General features: G+C 34.3%; 1 protein-coding gene across 1 annotated transcript; it reads right to left on the bottom strand.

Annotated features, from left to right (window-relative positions):
- Positions 1 to 267: 267 nt before the first annotated feature.
- On the bottom strand, positions 268 to 19,512 carry LOC145670760 (uncharacterized). Its single transcript, XM_081739525.1, has 2 exons — positions 19,002 to 19,512; positions 268 to 2,219 (listed from the first exon to the last, which is right to left on the bottom strand). The coding sequence occupies exons 1-2, from the start codon at positions 19,472 to 19,474 to the stop codon at positions 920 to 922; spliced, it is 1,773 nt and encodes a 590-aa protein (XP_081595651.1). The 5' UTR covers positions 19,475 to 19,512; the 3' UTR covers positions 268 to 919.
- Positions 19,513 to 19,772: the final 260 nt, after the last annotated feature.

Genomic DNA, 19,772 nt, shown 5'->3' with positions numbered 1-19,772 from the left:
GCTTTGAATATGTTCTTCGTAGTTTGATCATAGGACATGTACGATACACTTAGTATATTTTGACAATTTATTATTAACCTGTTAGATGAAAAAAATACCCATTTTCTAAGGGAATATTATTGGAAATGGTGGATAATTACTTTCCCACTTACATGCGTCTATAACCTTTTCAACCAAAATAAACCTGCAAGTGATATTTTGTAGCCCTTTTTTTCTATAGTTTTCTTCGTCAGTCATTTCTGCTAATTTTCCTATTTAATGAAAAAATACGTGAGAGGAACATTTATTTGTGATTCCCAGTTTGAACTTGAAGAAAGCAGATTTCTTGGAGGGAAATTCACAAATTGCAAGATATACAAATAAAGAAAGTCAAACGTAGAAGGGTGATCATCAGAGCAGAACGATATTATAATTCCGAATGTAGTTTTAGTGCATCCTGTCTAAACTGCTGCTAATATGTAGAAAAAACCATTATATCACAAATATCCGGCTATTTCTAATGTACTTTGAATATTGACAGGAAGAGACTCAATTGTTTTTGTGTTGTTTCTTAATTGCAGCATATTCTGGAGATTCTTATGGTTAAAGCGATTTTTAAAGAGTCCAGAAGAAGTGATCTTAGGTACAAAGCATCGGCAAAAACACTCATGTCAAGCAGGGACCTATGATCTGGTTAAATCTGCAAACGATAAAAGCGCCACCCTAACAATGAGAACAACAGACAGTTGACAATTTATATTGGCTATGCGTGTGAATTCACATTTTTTCTTTAAAGAGCTCTGGGTCAACATCCTCTAATTCCATTACGCACTCTCTACGTTTGTGAGCTTCTTCATCAGCAGAAAAATCCGTGATCCCAAGCGACATCTGAAAAATTGCTTTCGTCATTCACCGCGCTTATGAATTGAAACGTGTGCATTCAAATTTGATTTTCTAATAAATGCTTTTCCGCACGTTTTTTTTTTTTTTTTTTACCAAGATGCAGTAACATGTGACTTGTCAAATTACGTTTCCTAATAAATCCTTTACCGCACTCTTGACACGTATGAGCTCGTTTACCAGTATGCACTAACATGTGATTCGTCAAATTACAATTTAGTCTAAACCGCTTTCCACATAGCTGGCAGGCATGACATTTTTCACCTGCATGTGTAAGCAAGTGCGTTGACAAATGTGATTTTTGAGTAAAAAACTTATCACAAACTTTGCACTTGTGAGGCTTTTCGCCAGAATGTATTAGCATATGTTGTCTCAAATATGAACGTTGAACAAATCTCTTTCCACACACTCCACAATTATGTAGTTTTTCACTAGAATGAATTACCATGTGCTTTGCTAAATATACTTTGAGATTAAATCCTTTACCACACTTTTCACATGTATAACATTTCTCCTTTCCATGTGTTAAAACGTGTCTTCCCAAAGTTGAATTTTGAGTAAATCCTTTACCACACTCTAGACACTTATAAGGTTTATCACCTGTATGAATTAGCACGTGCTTTGCTAATGTTGATTTATCAATAAAACCTTTCCCACAAACATCACACTTATGACGTTTTTCACCGCCATGTATTAACTTATGACTTTCCAGGCTTGATCTTCGATTAAAACTCTTCCCACACTGTGGGCATTCGTGAGGTCTTTCACCAGTATGAATTAACATGTGTTTACCTATATGTGATTTTTCATTATATCCTTTTCCACAAATATCACACATATAAAGTCTTACACCTGTATGTAGTAATATGTGTTTTGATAAACCTGACTTTTGAGTAAATCCTCTACCACAATCTTTACACTTGTGAGGTCTCTCACCTGTATGAATTAGCATGTGTTTTCTTAACTTTGATTTTTGAATAAATTCCTTTCCACACATTTCACATTTAGGACGTGTTTCAACGGCATGTGTTAACATATGTGCTCTCAGCCTAGAAATTTGAGTAAATTCCCTTCCACACTTACGACATTTGTGAAGGTTTCTAGATGTATGTGCTAATAACCTATTAGCCAAGATTGAACTGTGAGTAACTGCTTTCCCGAATTCTTGAGATGCATGCTGTTTTCTACTTGTATGTGAAGACATACGTTTTGCAAAATGTGATCCAAGAGACCCAGGGCAAAACTCCTTGAAAGAATAAGATTTCACGTCTGAATGAAAAATTATATCCTTTCGTGTAATAAACGTACTTGCATTTCTGGAAACAGTATCTTTAGGGGACCTGTAACGAATTCAGTAAAAAAGGAAATACTAGGTGAATAGCATAATACACCATAGAAATAGAAATGCTTCCAGGTAAATACAGCAACAATGGGAAGGCAGTTATTTTGTATTCCATTCATTATTGCAATTTAAGTGTGAAGTGTTGCAAGACATTTATACGTTATATTTCGTGGTAAACTGAAGCCCCATACTCTTGTGCTATTACATAAAATTATGTAGAAACATGAAGAACTAATGAGAGGTTTCCATGTTATTTCTAATCGCAAACTAATACTATGTACTTTTTGTCATCTCAAGTTGTATCTACATTTATACATATGACATCACAGTTACCTCTAGTACATTCCAAGATACACATTTTACAGTATGGACTGAATATTTCACTATTATAGGTGAAAACTGAGGTACGAAGTCACTAAAGGTGTTTATGTATCATAAAATTAATTTTGTGAAGAAAATTTAGTAACTGTGTTAACTTATTGCTGTTACTACTACCAGAAACTGTTATTATAGTAACAATGAAACAAAAGAAGGCTATAACAATTTTTGAAAGTTTGCACAAAGTACGCAAACTCCAGCTGTATTTTAATCTCTACAAGGGCTTTTAATATCCTCGAGATGCTTTGAGTTACTAAATCTTAATTTTCATTAAACTTTTACGTCTATTGATAAATAACTATGTAGTTAGATGTGATATACATCTAAGCACTTTAACAAAGTAAAGCCTTTAGGTATGTAGATTTCACAATTCCTTGTAAATTTTCACCTATTTATAAAAGATACCTGATATTATGTGTAGATTTCGATGCTAAGGTAATGACGAAATGCATTGCCCTGTTCGTCTCCCTTGGGTGATTATTGATAGAGGTTTTCAGAATTTCGAGGGTTACTGTAATAAACTGATGTAATGAAGAAAACGAAATTCTATATCGGATATGCTCCACTGTTATTGCAGGGTATGTCAAACCATGCCCCACTAAGATTATTTGGTTCGGGAGAGACTTCACTGTTTACCATTTGTTACTTTAAAAGTTAAGAGGGAATGTCAAGTTAATGCTCCACTTTCGATGTTAAAAAAATCAAAGAAACACGTTATATATTATATTTTAAAAGTAAGGCAGATGAACGGTTTTAAAAAAAATCTAACGTGTTGGATGCCTACCATCAACTGGGATTTTATCATGTTAGTTTCATTTAATTGGGTAACATAAGGAATGAAGAAGATAAAAAAAGGAACATCAATAATAATCACCTTGCGAGTCACTCTCTCTCTCTTTCTTGTTAGAAAGAGACAACTTAACACATACGCTTGTTTTGGAAAATACAATGTTTAAGAGTGAAAAGAAGAACAATCTAGATATTCTTCTCAGTATACAATATTCACATCCAGATCGACTATTATTAGCTGACGAAATGGGTGAATCACGTAAGTCTCACACATCAGTTAATACTGGCCTTCAACAGTATTTTCTTTCTTTCCTTTTCTTATATTACTATTTTTATGACTAACACAACATGTTTAAATTGTACGCCAAAATAGGGTATCTGACGAGTAGATTATGTTACAGTTGTGAGATATGCAATATAAAATATGTACTAAAACTAGTGGACAAGTCATCTACTTTTTAAGGGACGAAAGTGACCAATTTGTGTAGTTTCTTCAATATATTTGGTCTAGGAATTAATTCGTGCGGGTGGACAAGAGATGGCGCAACGAACGGAGCGTCCCACAGTTCCGTGTATCCACACATGTGTTGCAAACCCCTGTCATCGCGTATCGTTCGTAGTATAGGGCAGTGGATTAAAGCGTCAACAACACCAGTTTGTAGTTAAGTGAACATGGCGCAATTTGTGCCTGATAAAGTGTTTTTGCGGGGTGTCCTGCTGCATTACTTTAACATGCAGAAAAGTGCGACTGAAAGTCATCGTATTTTGGTGGAAGTGTATGGTGACCATGCTCTAGCTGAGCGAATGTGTCAGAAGTGGTTTGCACGGTTTCGAAGGGGTGATTTCGGCTTGGCAGACCAAGAGCGAGCTGGACAGCCAAAAAAATTTCAAGACGAAGAATTGACAGCATTGCTCGAGCAGGATTCGTGTCAAACGCAGGAACAACTTGCAGCAGCATTAGGCATTGATCAAACAACAGTCTCCAAACGCTTGAAAGCAATGGGAATGATTCAAAAGATGTCACATTGGGTTCCACATGAATTGAAAGACAGAGACGTTGAAAGACGAAAAACCATTTGCGAATTGCTGCTTCAATGACAGAGCAGAAAGGGGTTTCTGCATCGAATTATTACGGGTGATGAGAAGTGGATTCATTACGAGAACCCTAAACGAAAAAAAGGCCTGGGTGAAACCAGGTGAACCAGGTCCATCACAACCAAAACGAGATATTCACTGTGCAAAGGTTATGCTGTGCATATGGTAGGATATGAAACGTGTGGTGTACTATGAGCTGCTGCAACCGGGTGAAACTATGAATGGAGAACGTTATCGACGACAATTAATGCGTTTGAAGCAAGCTCTGGCCAGAACACGACCAGAATGGGAGAACAGACATGATAAACTTATTGTTCAACATGATAACGCTCGCCCACATGTCGCAAAACCGGTCAAAACCTATTTAGAAAATGTCGGATGGGAAGTTTTACCCCACCCGCCGTATTCACCAGACGTTGCTCCTTCGGACTACTACTTGTTCGATTGCATGAACAACGATTTGATTGGACAGCGGTTTACTTCTTCAGAAGATATCGAAACATGGGTCTCGGACTGGATCGCTTCCAAGGATGAGGACTTCTTTCGCCACGGAATCCGTACATTGCCTGACAGATGGGCGAAAGTTGTGGCTAGCGATGGACAATATTTTTCTTAAGGTATTTATGTATTTTGTGTTTGTACTACAGCTTTAATGTGTGCGTACCAACCGCACGAATTAATTCCTAGACCAAATACAAAATTACTATATGATATACGATTATCATATAATATACGGACATCGGTTACACATCATCTAATGGAATTTCGTTATCACAGTTTAACTAGCATTCAGTTAATTCTAGAAAAACTAGGTTTTCATGTGGACGTCATGAAATGTTATTCAGCTGGGAACCCATAGATGTTAAACATATCACACTGACATATTTCCATATTTTAACATGTGCATCGTCTAAAAGTACAGAAAGTTTCGACACATGCGACATTAGAAATCTTTTCACGGAAAGTATTTTCGTCGTTTTCCTTCTAAATATCGCCACTTTTCCGTTCCTCACCTGTCCCCTTACCAATGTAGAGTATTCTTCTTCTTGGGAAAAATATAATAAAAATTAACTTCTTCCTCCTTAATTTATATTTATATGACATATTTAATTCCCTAGTTAATACATTAGAATGTTTACGGGACGAGGCTTTGTGGACAATCAGTCCAAGTATATTTACGTTGTATTAAGGGTTTCATACACGATATAACTTTTATTAACACACCCTTGAGTGAATAAAAATTATGATACTATATGTCGAATGCTGTGGTGAACACCCAACATTTACGAACCTTTATAACTCCAAAACCGAGAAAGTATTTCAGATTAAAATGAAGTTTAAGGAAATATCAACTTTCCCCAAATTTACCAACGCATTCTGGAAAGAGTACACATTTCAATTATATTATCTCAGGGAAAGTAAGTCTATCTTTTTAAAAATGCATTCTGAAACTAGTCAACACTTCAGTCCAGTAACAAATAGGAACAAGATCTTGCACAGTTCCCAAAAAGGGGAAAATACTCATACGCTTATACCTGATTGTATTTACTGATCGATCTGCGAAAATAATAATACAGAAAACTCAAGCTATGAATAGTTCTTTTGGATATTCTAACAAGTCTTACAAGTCTTATCTTCTTCACGAGGTATGCGACTTCCTGCCTATAAGAAGATGAACAATTTATTATGCATATTTTAGTGAAAATAGGAATGAAAACCAAAAAGAGTTAAATACTTGCTAGAGACCTGACCTTCATTTTTAGCTGTGATGGTAAGTTGGACTGCGTAATTCTAGCAGAAAATGAAAAACAAAGAAGGAAATAAAATATACCATTGACCGTTAAACATAGTATACTTCAGTTCACAAAACTTTACCTAGATCTATCACAATTCCCGTAGATCTCTAAAGAGACATTCTATTTATTAAAATATTTTAGTAAGTAACATTATACAATCGAAATGTTACCTATCTGGAGTGTTATACAAGGTGTTACTGAACTATACCGACAAACTGTAAGAGGTGATTCCTCACATCAAAATAAGAGAAAACGTTCATATAGACCTATGGCGAAAAGTGCATAGTTTTAGAGCTAGGACTGTCCAAAATCACCAAAAAAGCCAAATTTCAGCAGGCCCTATTTCGGATTCCAGAAAGTGTGGATAGTGGTCCTTTGTCAGCGTAAAGGAAGCCACGCACACACAATCAAAAAGTGCATAGTTCGTCAATTTTCAATAGGTATACTATTTATTCCCTACAGGGTGTAATTCTCAGATATGCTCTCAGTAGAGTTTTCAGATATTCTCTGATTTCAAGGAGAGTCCAAAGTAGGCAGGAGGTAAGCCTTGAACAATGGACAACCAATGCTTCGGAGGGAAGTGGGAAATGTTAGGAACCGGCAGCTCCATGTTTTTTGTCTACTGAATAATGTATGATGCGATGCATTTCGTCAAGGTATATTTCACGTTTTCTTTACTTATAAGCCTGAAAGAAAACATTGCAGAATACGTTTTCCCGAGTACGAGAAATTATGCTGCTGACGATCCTTAACAATTCCGACATCGCGTCAAAAGATTCTGTGTTTACTGCCATCAAACCTTATCGTTTGCCTACTTTCGAACAATCATAAAGTCAGAGCATATCAAAATTCGGTTGATGGCATGTCTGGGAATTTCACTCTGCATGGAATACTCTGTACACCCAGTGAAAATTCATGAAATGTGCATTTTTGGATTTCATACGCGTGACTTCCTTTATGCTGATAAAGATCTCCATCCACAGTTTCTGAAATTCGAAGTAGGGCCTGTTGAAATTTGGCTTTTGGCGATTTTGGACAACCCTAGCTCTGAAACCAAGCACTTTGCCCCACAGATCCATACGAACTTTTTTATTTTGATGCAAGGAAACGCCTCTTACAGTTTGTCGGTATAGTTCATTAACACCCTGTATATTAAAAAAAGGAAAAATGAAAATCACTTTATCGTAAGTTCTAAATATTGTATGATATACAAGCCAGGCAGTCCCGCTTTAAAATAGCTTGGTTTGGAGCCAGGTGAGAACTAATAGACAAAGCACGTTTCACATCACACATGTCCTCTTGTATTTGCAGATGCAAATATCATTACCAATTAAATAAAAGGTACATATTAACATAAACAGTTATCGTGACATACTTAATGAATGCTGTAAAAAGTAGTCTGTAAAAAGTTGCTATAAGAACAGACTCTGAGTCGACCTCCTGTGCTATAATATAGAGCTGGACAGTCATATTTACATTGTTGTTCTTTTACACATGTTTTTACTGTAATTATGAGTATTGCATTAAGGTTCAAGATGCAAATATAAAGAAGGAAGGAAAAGTCAGCTGGAAAGAGAAAATAAGAAATAAAGAAGTTAAATGAAGAAGAATACCGAACTTGGTAGCAAAAAGGAAAAGTAATTGTCCAGGCTAGTGTTCGAGGATAGATTGCCTTATAACAGATACTGAGCAAGGATTAGTTTCTGGAACGGAAAAGAGGGGAAGAACGTGGCATCTCCTGGACGTACGAAGATGGAAAATTACTGTTAACTATTATCAAAAAATTCGATGTAAAGTGTATGTCTTAAATTGCACGTTTTCACCATCTCAATGTTGTAGTAATGTCGAAACACTTTGATTCCTGTTATGATGAAACATTAAAGAAATACATGCAGACAATAACCCAGGAAATTGAAATTTAAAATTACCACGCAGAAGACACACAAAAAGGGAAAAACAAGAAGGGAGAATGGTCTACAGTGATTCGAACAATTAACTGGCGCTCATTCCTACTGGAATCTGGTATTTCAGACTAAATTTTCTAAACTCGTGTACCAAATAATTTTAGTAACTTCATTGCTCTCTTACTCGTTTTGTTTTACTTGATTTTTTCATAGATTTCCTTTAAGGTAGCGATACGAACACGGAAACTTAGACGACAGTTAAAATTCCAAAGGCTGGCCCAACGGGAATAGGAATTTTAACGCCCTGATTGAGCATTGAGGTTATATGTTATGTAAAACTACAAATATATTTTCAGATATGTTTTCAAATATATTTATATATAAAGTACTAATACACATTGTAGGTTGCCATGTATGGTGTTTTATTTACTCTCCTCGATATTTAAAGAATAAAAATATGGCAGGCGTTTCTAGCCGTTAGTCTGCGAAGTCATGATATGTAGAACGCGCCCTCAAACGTACGTTTTATACATATTTTCTCTTCCTTAAATTACTTTGTATAGACTTTTTGTTATGAAATTTAAAAAAGGGAAGAATATTAATGTAAGCGAACAGAATTGAAGCCACTGGCATTTAGACACTGAAGAAAGCTAAAACTTACGAAATAAATAACAATTGCGTTAACGATGTCCTTCATGGGAGAAACAAACATTAAAGTACAATGATATAACCAAACTTGCCACTTTACCCTATACATGAAAAAGGATTAGAATTTTCAATAATGTTAACAACTTTTAACATTTACAGTATCCTTACAACAGATAAACCTCAATTTTTGGTTTCTAATTTTGACAAAAACGATGACAAGTATTTAAAAATGCACTTTCTTAGGAGACTCTCTTATTGTCTTGATTCTGGCGCAACATGATCCATAACTACTCAAGTGGTCTGATGCGTTTAAAACAACGTTGGGCATCCTTAATCTAGCAAGGCAATATTCACTACATTTTACAGTTTATATATATTGAAGTGTATCCAGGGCATGATCAAGTGGTTATTAGATCTGGACGTTAGAGCAATTGTAAACCGAGATTTCGTCTTCTAAGATTAACTTGTTTCAAACAGTTAACCGGAACGAAACCGAACCGAGAAACTCTTCTCTGTCTCATCGACCATTTCTGTGTTCTCCTAGAAATATTAAAGAAAAAACATTCAGAGTCGTAATTTCGTTCTAAAATCAAACACTAGAACCAAAACTACTTAAAAATATGAATCACTATACATCTTAAGAAACTATTCTAAATATGAAATAATATGCTGAAAAGTGTCAGTTTAGTCTTTGTTTTCAAAACAAAGAGAACCAAATAACGGCTCGATTTCTCCTTTAAATCCTTGCATGTTTGTATACGTTTTCTTTATAAATTCAGATTTGAATTCTCCGGATTATTGCTTTTGCATAACACTTCAGTATTTTATCATGTACGAAAATACTTTATTACAAAATTTGAATCGTAAAAATATGTTGTATTCTAAATACACTTCCTATCGAGTCTCTTCTCTTCCTGCTGTACTGTTGTCTCTAAGTTGTGATTTAATCGTTGGTTCCAAAGATGCGGGTCCCGGGTTCGATTCCCGATGAGTTAATTAAAGAAATGAAATGAAATGAAATCTTTGAGTTTTACGTCCCACGGTTATGCCGGTTAGGCTAAAGGAGACGGTGATAATGAGAGATGAGTGAAAATGGTGGAATGAAGAAAGTGGGAGGAAACGGGAGTACCCCGAGAAAACCCACGAGCACGGTGTTTGTCCACCACAAAGTTCACTTGGCGGGGGCTGGGATCGAACCCGGGACCCCAAGCACCAGAGGTGAACGCTCTACCACTGAGCCACCGTGCCCCCCCGAGTTAATTAAAGAATTTATCCTTGTTTGCAGTATTGATATTTCTCATGTACAATAAAATGAAAAATATTCAATTGTTCTCGGTCGTAGGGTTGACACGACGCTCTTTAGTGCACACACTATAGTGCTATTGATATTTCATATATGCACAATGACGTCAGCCGAATCGACCTTGATTCGTTTTCCCTGCGAACGTAAGGAGTTTCGCAAGCAATTGCTGAATATATCACACATATCTTTAGTATGTGTCCAGAAATGCCATTGACCAAATACAAACGTTCTTGCTTCCTAGTTCTTGCTCACAATGTTTTACTGCTTCATCATTATCTTCTACTACTACTCCTTCAAATAATAATAAAAATATTTCGTTCGCCATTTTTAATTCCTCCATTCCACCCGTTTAACGATATTTTATAATTTGGAGAAATTATCTACTATATTTTTATGTATAATTTGTTAAGATATAAATGTGACGCAACAATAACAGTAATTCTCTTACCCACAGAAAGGGTGGTAGTATGAATCGTAATGAAGACAAGCAATCCTACGTATTTTATTATGGACACAACTTTTAACCTTACTCATATCATTAGTGTTCTTTTACATTGTCAGGCCTTTATAGTAAACTAATCTTTGCAGATTTATTTCTGTTCTGAGCCTTACTTTTTTAAGGAATCAAGATTTTCTATCTTTATATAATCCAAGAGCGGTCTTTATATAATCTTCTCATTCTCCTCTTTCTCACTCAAGAAACTAAACCTTCCAAAGTATCTCTTGTAAGTAATTTATCCTTGGATAATGTTCTAGCCAATTTATTTTCCTTTTTGTCATCAACTTCAGTATTCTTTCTTCACTTAGGCTTCTCAGAACTTATTTATTTTATCTTGCCAACTGATTTTTCCATCCTTCTCCATATCTACATTTCGAACCTTATAACGGATATAGTAATTACAGTAAAATTCCTGTATAAAAATACAATAACTTATGACTGGCCAACTCTGCATTATAACACTGAATGGAAGACTCGAAACCCTTTTTTATCGCCACTTTTTCTAAAGTTGGCCTTTATAAGTATGTCATGATAATTGTTTATGTGTATATTTAACTTCTATTTCATTAGAAATCATAATTGCATTTCCAATAGCAAACGGATATTTTTTGTGTGGGGCCTGTTTTCTTATTAGTTCTCATTCTGCCCCGAAACAAACTATTTGAATACAGGGCTGCCTGGCTCTTTTATCATAGAATATTTACAGCTTATGGAAAGTTACTCTTATTTTACCGTTTATTTACATAAGTATCACTACCCCAGACAAATAATATGTCCAAATTAATTTTCTTAAGTCCTTCAATTTCCGTAACCTCTCTTCAAGTGAAATTTGAGAATCTCAATGTAAAAGTAATTGGATCTTTTTTCTCTGAAAGCTGTTCTTTCCGAAAAGACAACAGTTGATAATAACTGATTGAATGACGTATTATCAGTTTATACTATTGACCCTTGTCTCCGACTTTTGATTCTCGAGTTACGTCACAGTATTATTTCTTACTTGTGGAAATCTTGTACTCTTTTTCATTAGAAAATTACCAAATTAAAAAAAAAAACATGTCGAGCAATTGTTAAGGAAAAGGCGAAAAAAATAAGCAAATTAATCATAAAGCTGCTAGCACTACTGTCCGTTTTTTAGTAAGTGATGGGCATCTGTGATATTTGTGATAGTAAAGAAAATGGTTATTTTTCCAGTGAAAGTACTTTGTATCAAATATAATTTTTTGATTTGTCAATTTTATATGATTAATTGGTTAACAAATATGTTTGCAATAGATGCATTTTATCTGGTATGAAATTGGTATAAAGGCTTGTGTGTGCCTATATAGGTCGGAGACCACATCCATCATAATTTCGCTGATTATTCTACAGATGTTAAAGCGAGAAGTCTTATAAGCATTTGTATTGGAACTTAAAAAAATATATAGTAACGAACACCAATTTTAACACGAAAGCATTGAATTTGAAGCTTAAATTTGTAACATAACTTTTAATAATTTTATCATATCTTCATATTCAGAAAACAAAAAATATGAGACTGACTTTCGAACTCCAAGTTATTTACGAAGACTCAGTGCCTCATGACACTAAACCGCCGTCGTCACAAGCACTTCTTGTAGCGAATCTCGGTTAATTTTTTGAACTATTTCTGGAAGTTCTTTGTTTTTTGTGAAATAAGTGCTCATGCTTCTGTTACGAATTCTTGCGAACAGAAGGATAGGAAACTAATTCAACCTGTGATTACCCGAAATCGGACACTCATAAATAAACTTACCATCTTAGAAATAACCAACCCACCCTCGTTCATTCACTTCCAGAGAATGTTTTCTGATATTTTGTTATTGATTTTTGACCTACTAACAGCCTAAATAGATTTTCGTTAATAAATATATTATGATTGCATGCGTATTACTGACGCGATGTCACTCAATTATCATAGACATTTCTATTTCATTATTTGTGTAATAATATGTGATCTCTTTCTATTGTAAAGATAACCTATACATATAGTGAAATAAATTTTCTTATATTGCACTTTAAGTAATTTAATAAAATTCATTCTTCAAAATTCAACTGTCAATAAACAACTATATAATACGATAATCTGGACTTGTCATAATGTTATGAAATCGAGCTTCAACGAATGCGAAAATTTTCCTTTCCTCGACGCGGTCTTGCATGTGAAGTGTTTACAGTTGAGAAGATATCTTCCGAATCTTGTAAACAGACAGTTTCTCATTCATACTCAATTTGCAAGTAATGGTATAACAGCTCGCACATTAAGAAAGACCCTTGTAGCTGTGTGATAGGCGTACTCCAATATCTACATTTATTGCCGTGATTATAGCAACAGCTATTACATACATTGTTATATATACAAAGCAAATTTCTCCTAAATTATTCGTTATAAACTTCAGAATTTCACAGACTAATAGTTTTGGTGCCACACATAGTAATCACAATTCACTGAACGGGACGTATGGATTACAGACGCAAGTGAAACTGCATTCTGTTTCCCAGATAACTTTGTATGAAAAACGAAAAATGCTCAACACCACCATTTCTCAATAAACCATCGCAACTGTACCCGCCAATTGTGTATATATTACAGTGTGGTACGGACCATATGATAACAGCAAACTGTACCTATGGAAACATCGTTTTCGCATGTGTTATCAATTCAATCATGAAACACAAATAACCTAACGCTTTAATAGACGATATATAGAGAGAAAGTTAGCACGAAAGCTCTCACGTCCTAAGTATAACGAATTCAAGTATCAGCAGTAAGCGGACAAACAAAATAAAAAAAATCCTTTGCCTTAGCAATCAGACAACAAGCTTTATTAAGTTATGTGGTGAAATTTTGATCAGCAAACTTGCAAAATGTCATAAGATATGTGATTAGGTTTATATAACTAGAGACAGAAATTATTGCTTATCATTACTGTAACGAGTAATGTGAAACAATCGAATGCATGTATAAACAAAATGACCCTCTACCCTAAAGATGACCAAAATTTACAACACACGATGTGTAGACCAAGATGAAATATTGCCTTGTCTGTAGTAATAAAATACTATTAATAAGAAAGAAAAATAGAAAACAATCTGAAATTAGACAAGGGTGAAAGATAACCTAGCAAAATTCACACGTGCAAAGCCTACATAAAAAATTTCTCTTAAAGTACAGCGAACAGTATTAATTAGGATTATAGTTACAATAACGGAAAAGTGTTGCATGAGCCTATTTGAATGTTATTTAGTCCTGAAGTCGGTATTAGCATAGAAGAATATATGGGGATTTTATTCCATTCAAAATATATGAAAATATCTCGTTTGAAATTCGATGTTCAGTTAGCACAAAATAAAGAACACTGCAATTGTTAAGTGTGTATCTTTAAGATATATTTTAGATGTATGCCAGAAATGGTCTACTTATGTTATTCTTAAACACACGTAAATAGTAAATTCATTCATGACCAATCACAGCAAAGAAAATGCTCATTACACATGCATGGAAATTATTAAATAATGATACGTATACCGACTTGATTGATTGATTTTGAGTTTTACGTCCTGTTCAGCAGCGAGGCTATATGAAACGTGGACCTACTGATTACCGTGGAATCCGAAGCACATGAGCTCCCGCCGGGAATCGAACCCGGGTCTCCCGCGCCAAAGGCGCGTACGATAACCGCTTAGCCACGGAGGAGCTCCGTATACCGACTTAACATAATAAATTAGGTTCACTAATTGGTTAGCAGAGTCGCTGCAACAAATACAAAAGAAAAGTCATACACAGAAATCTTTACCAGATATACATACTAATTATTGTATACAGTTAAGAACATAATTTGCAGCCACTGTTATCACGTAAATATCACATAATGCCCTCCTTAACAAAGAATGTTTGTGGTATCCAAAAACAAGACACAGAAAACTGCCTTACAGCCTGCAGCATTCTTTTCGTACAATCATTTTTTTCTTTTCGTACGAATCTTATCAAACAGAAATCAATAGGTAGTACAGTACTATAAATTAAGTGGTTCAATTTATTTCCCAGTGACAAGTATTAAAATTAACTTTTGCTTGATGTCGGAAAATGAGATTAACAACAATTTCCCCCTTCAATGCCATAAACCCAGTCTTATATTACCATTTTCTGAGAATTGGGAATAAAATATCACAAACTGTTTGCCTTACGCTCCTTATCCTACCAATAAGAAAGCTTTCTTTCTTTTTATTTTTGTTTGTCCGCTTGTAAAGAAACTGATCTTATAACAAACGTGATCAATAAGTACATGGTAACGAGTTAAGAATAGTATCATCACAAATATAAACGTGAGTAATACTACTACTATTTTAATAATAATAATAATAATAATAATAATAATAATAATAATAATAATAATAATAATAATAATAATGACAATATAACAAGCTGAAAAAGATAAAATATGTGTAGAAAATGATATAGAGAAGAGTGTACTTTAAAACAGAAAAATGCAAATGCAATGTAAAGAGTATACTATTATTTACAAAAATTTAATTGTAAAAATTAATATTGAAGAAACTAAAAATTTGAAAATCCACAATTCTTCAGTAATAAATAAATTATTAGAATTGAGATTCACACAAAACACATTACAGACCCAGAGTACACAACGATGTATTGCAATTCTGCATAATGTACAAGTCTCGTATGCAAAGCTGTACAAAATATATAATGGTGAATTTTAAAACATTCCTGTCCTGAATAAAATAATAACAAATAGAAAGTATATAACACCTATATTTAGCACAATTAGCCAGCATCCTTCCAAGGAAAGACGATTGGAGCGGGCACATCTTGCGAACAAATTATTTTCTTCATACCGCCATACAAAGAATGGTGGAAGGGAAGAAAAAAAGAAGTGATCGATGACTTGAAAAATATAATAAAATATTGGGAGTTAAAGGAGGAAGCTGAAGATTGAGAAACGTGGAAGAAACATTTCCAGGTTTAAGCGGAAAATAAATAAAAAAAAATGAAAGAAAATTAGAATACACCACTCTAGTCCCAGGGCTGCCAAAAGGCAGAATAAATAATAATAATAAGTGAATGAGTTGGTTTTGAGTTTAACGTCCATTCTGTTGAGTATTGAAGAGTGGGAAATGTAAGATTAGACAACAAATGACTAGTTTACTAACGCTAGGTACGTTTAGTAGTAAGAAAGAAAGAAAGAAATGCATTTACCTGTCGTTATACTGAATTTGATTGCAATGGTAAGTTAGATTCATATTACGATAGCTTGTGATTTGAAGATAAGAGTATGGCATTATTCGTCAGCGTATTTAGATTATGTCCAAGTTTATTAACTGAATAAATAAGATAAGTGATTAATAAGAATTCATGATAATTACTTGTAGTAATTTAGCTACTCCGATTTAGCAGCTGATCAGTGCAACTAGCTGCTCCCAATCTTTGATAGTCCTATTCTACATTTCATCACATTTCAGGAGCGAGGCTATATGAGACGTTGACCTACAGAATAACGCGGAGTACGAACCACATAAGCACTCGCCGGCAATTGAAACTGGGTCTCCTATGCCGCAAGCGGGTACGCTGACCGCTTAACCACATAGGAACTCCCTACTCACAATAATAATCACTAACAAAATGTGTTCTAGTTGTGAAGTTTACTATCTGCACTTAAAGAAAAGTACTTATCACGGATGGAACCTATAACGTAAGTACTGCGTTCAATTTAGATGTTTCACACGGTCAATTATTTAATAGTGAATCCACAAAAGTCCCATCTACAAAATACAAATAACAAACATTTTCAGAGTGTAGCTTAAAAAATCCCAGTGAAAGGAGTACGAGGTTTGCACCTGAAATATTTATAATAAAATTAACAAAGGCTATTATTCATCATGCCTGGAATGTGCAAGGTCCCTACTGTGTTACTATTGAACACTTTAGTTTTTAATATCAGTTAGACATAAAGATACCAGAAAATTGTCCAATACATTCCATATTTAAAATTAAAGAACAAACAAAAATTCGTAAATCCCGTTGTAATACAAATGAAATAATGAACATTTAAAGGACACTCTGTAAGAATTCTGAAGCTTAATAAAATAAATTAGTATTCTGAATTTGTACGAAATATACCTAAAATCTACGTAACACCCTTTAGCTTTTAGGTCAATATAATTTTTTGAAAATATCTAAGTTTACATGATATGAAGCGCTCTGGATATTTTAGGTGATTTGAGTATCCAAGAAGGTGCAATACAAATTTCTCCCGTGTTACATTCACCAATACCCATCACAATCCACTAAGGCTACTATTTACTTCAACCTTCTATGAACTAATATGACCTATCACTGTTCGCAACCACTGTGGTCCAACGTTACCTACTCGGATCGATGTCCAACACCACTTGTAGAGAAAGAGCATATACACGATAACATTCCTCATGTGTCTTTTATTTCGTTAATATATGATTGAATTCAATTTTATGTGGTGAAAGGAAGAAAACACATGAAACGCTTACAATTTGTTATTAATCGGAGTGTGAATCCCAACACTTAATAACTCAAACGTCCGCTTTCCTCCACCGTAAAAGTAGATGAGGTCATAACGATATAAGCAGGGTCGCATATTGAGTATAGGAAGCCTACACGCAGGAGAGACAAAACTGCCTAAAGAGAAGTTCTAGTGATGGTAAGATTAGAAAGCATTTGCTACATATTTCAAACACTGTAGTTGAAAGTTTTATATATTTCCATTCTTCATGGTTCCATTTTTTCATCTCATCTTCTGCCAAAATCCTCGGCTCTAACTCGTGCGCTACGCATTAATCTCTGGTAAACTTGTTAGTATAAGCTTTGCCACGAAAGAAGTTTGCAGATAATCCCTATATATTTTTCATAATTTTGAACTAAGCAAAACTAATATTCTTTCCGTGTACAAGAGAACACAAACAAACATTCCGTTATCTAATTACACATTAATCTACTTCTAGTAAATAACGGTTCAACTGACTCTCAAGGAACAGATATCCAACAAACGTTCTTAAAAATACAACTCAATTCCTAATTTACATAACTTAAAACTGAGTTACTGAATTTCCTGCTACAGATCATTCAAACAATTTAATAATTATTTAATGAACGGACTACAGCACACATCCTAATATCATGTTTTCCTGCTCTTCCATTAAACAATTATAGAGCACAGCCCACAAATGTCTCTTATTAAACGATGTTGTAACGAATCATCATATAACATGGAATATAATATCCTAAAGTTATAACTTGATATTTCGTTACAGAAAAAGTATTAGTTTCTTGGTCTAAGTAGAATGAAGTATCGAAGCAAAGTATTCGTTTGGAAAAATCGAAGCAGCAGAATTAAAAAGCAGGAGTTGACCATTCTATTAATAACCACGCTAGACCCGTAACAAGGTCAGTGTTGAAAAAACCGACGAAAGCTTTCTTTAAGGAAAATAATATTTTGCCGGCAAATGACACACAAGTAGCAAGAAAAGCCCTTCATCTATAACCTTTGCCCGGATACACCGTCATATGATTAGGCCCGCCATCATAAGATATAAACTTCTGAACCACGAAGCTTTACCAGTGAAGTCAATTAAGCCATATTTTAAAATATTTGCAAAATTTGTGGTTGGCCTAGTTTGTGATAAGACATGCATGAATATTAGAACAATCACAATACGTGAAATATTTTCGTAACGTTAACAATAAAAAGTGAACTCAATAATTTCTTTGTGTGATCCCGGTTCGGAATTATTTATTAGGGTGTTCTGTTATAATACAAAAATTTGAGCTTTTGTTATGACAACATTTTCAGAGGAGAAATGTGTTGATTCCTATAATAGAAAACATATTACCAAAATTTCTGCCCCCACACCTTTCCCATATAAAAAAAATAAAAACACTTTCTATTGCACTTAGTATTTTAAAAGACTCGTATTAAGTAGTCCTGAGACCTGACAACAGTTTATATCTTGTCTAAAGTATTACTGATTCTTGTACTCGCGAGCAACGTATTATATAAAGAACTGCTCTTTACTTTGCTAAGAACACTGTCAATACTCAACCCTCACCATCTACGCTTGATATAAGAAAGGGGTTTACAGTATATTACTGTTACGTTTGGATTTTATTTCACTGTTGAACTGTCTCACCTCTTACAAACTAAGAAATAGGTTGCGTTCTTTTATGTATTCAAATTTTTGCGATACATTAACGAAGTTTATGGTAAACAAAAAAGGAATTTTTAACGAAGTATTGGACTTGTTGAAAAGAAGTATTTAAACCAAACTTAACTGATGAAAAAAAAAAGTTTAAACGTACCTGAGGCCCTGAGCACTATTCCATGTTTCACGATTATTTTCTTGCACGTCCTTTTCGTGATTGTTTCTGTCTCGAATACTGACAGACATATGGTTACTTGAATCTTTCGTGTTGTGTGCAAAATCCGAGAAATTTGGCTTGATGTTACTGTGACAACGTTTGGCATTTAGAAGTACAACAGCAGGTGATAAACGCTTGACCAAACATACTGCTTTCGAAGTAAGTTTCCAATCTGATGTTATTTCTTCCTCATTTCTCTCTAAAGAGATATTCTGTGCTTCCTTAGCACTTTCTCGTTCCTTACATTCCAAGCTTACTGTAAGATCTTTAAAATCGTAACTGTTACTAGTACATTGTTTATAATTGCATTCTTCAAATGACTCGTTTTCTGTTTTTATTTCAACTCTAATAGGAATGTTCTCTCTTTCCATTTCAATTTTATCAAAAGCAAAGCTGAAATGATGAGAATCCATTTCGCTAACATAAAAATTGTTCAGCAGGGAGGTATAAAACCTTCAGCAATCAATGTTTAAGAAAAAGAAACAAATCTGAAAGTAATAAGAAAAATATTCGTTTTAACAGAACTGGTAAACAAGCAGGGAAGACAGCGGAAAATAGCACTTGAGATTAAACTAATGGTGGAAATTATTTGGCATCAGACTAGGGATGCAAAAGGTATTAAAACCAATATTTTAAAATATCCGAAATTTCGCTACCACTCATACTAAAATGTCGAAATGCTGAAAATATCCAATTTTTTAAATTTATTTT

The sequence above is a fragment of the Thermobia domestica genome, chromosome 14 (assembly GCF_964235325.1).
Source record: "Thermobia domestica chromosome 14, izTheDome1.hap1.1, whole genome shotgun sequence".
Classification (NCBI taxonomy): Eukaryota; Metazoa; Arthropoda; class Insecta; order Zygentoma; family Lepismatidae; genus Thermobia; species Thermobia domestica.
This window is presented reverse-complemented; position numbering and strand designations above follow the sequence as displayed.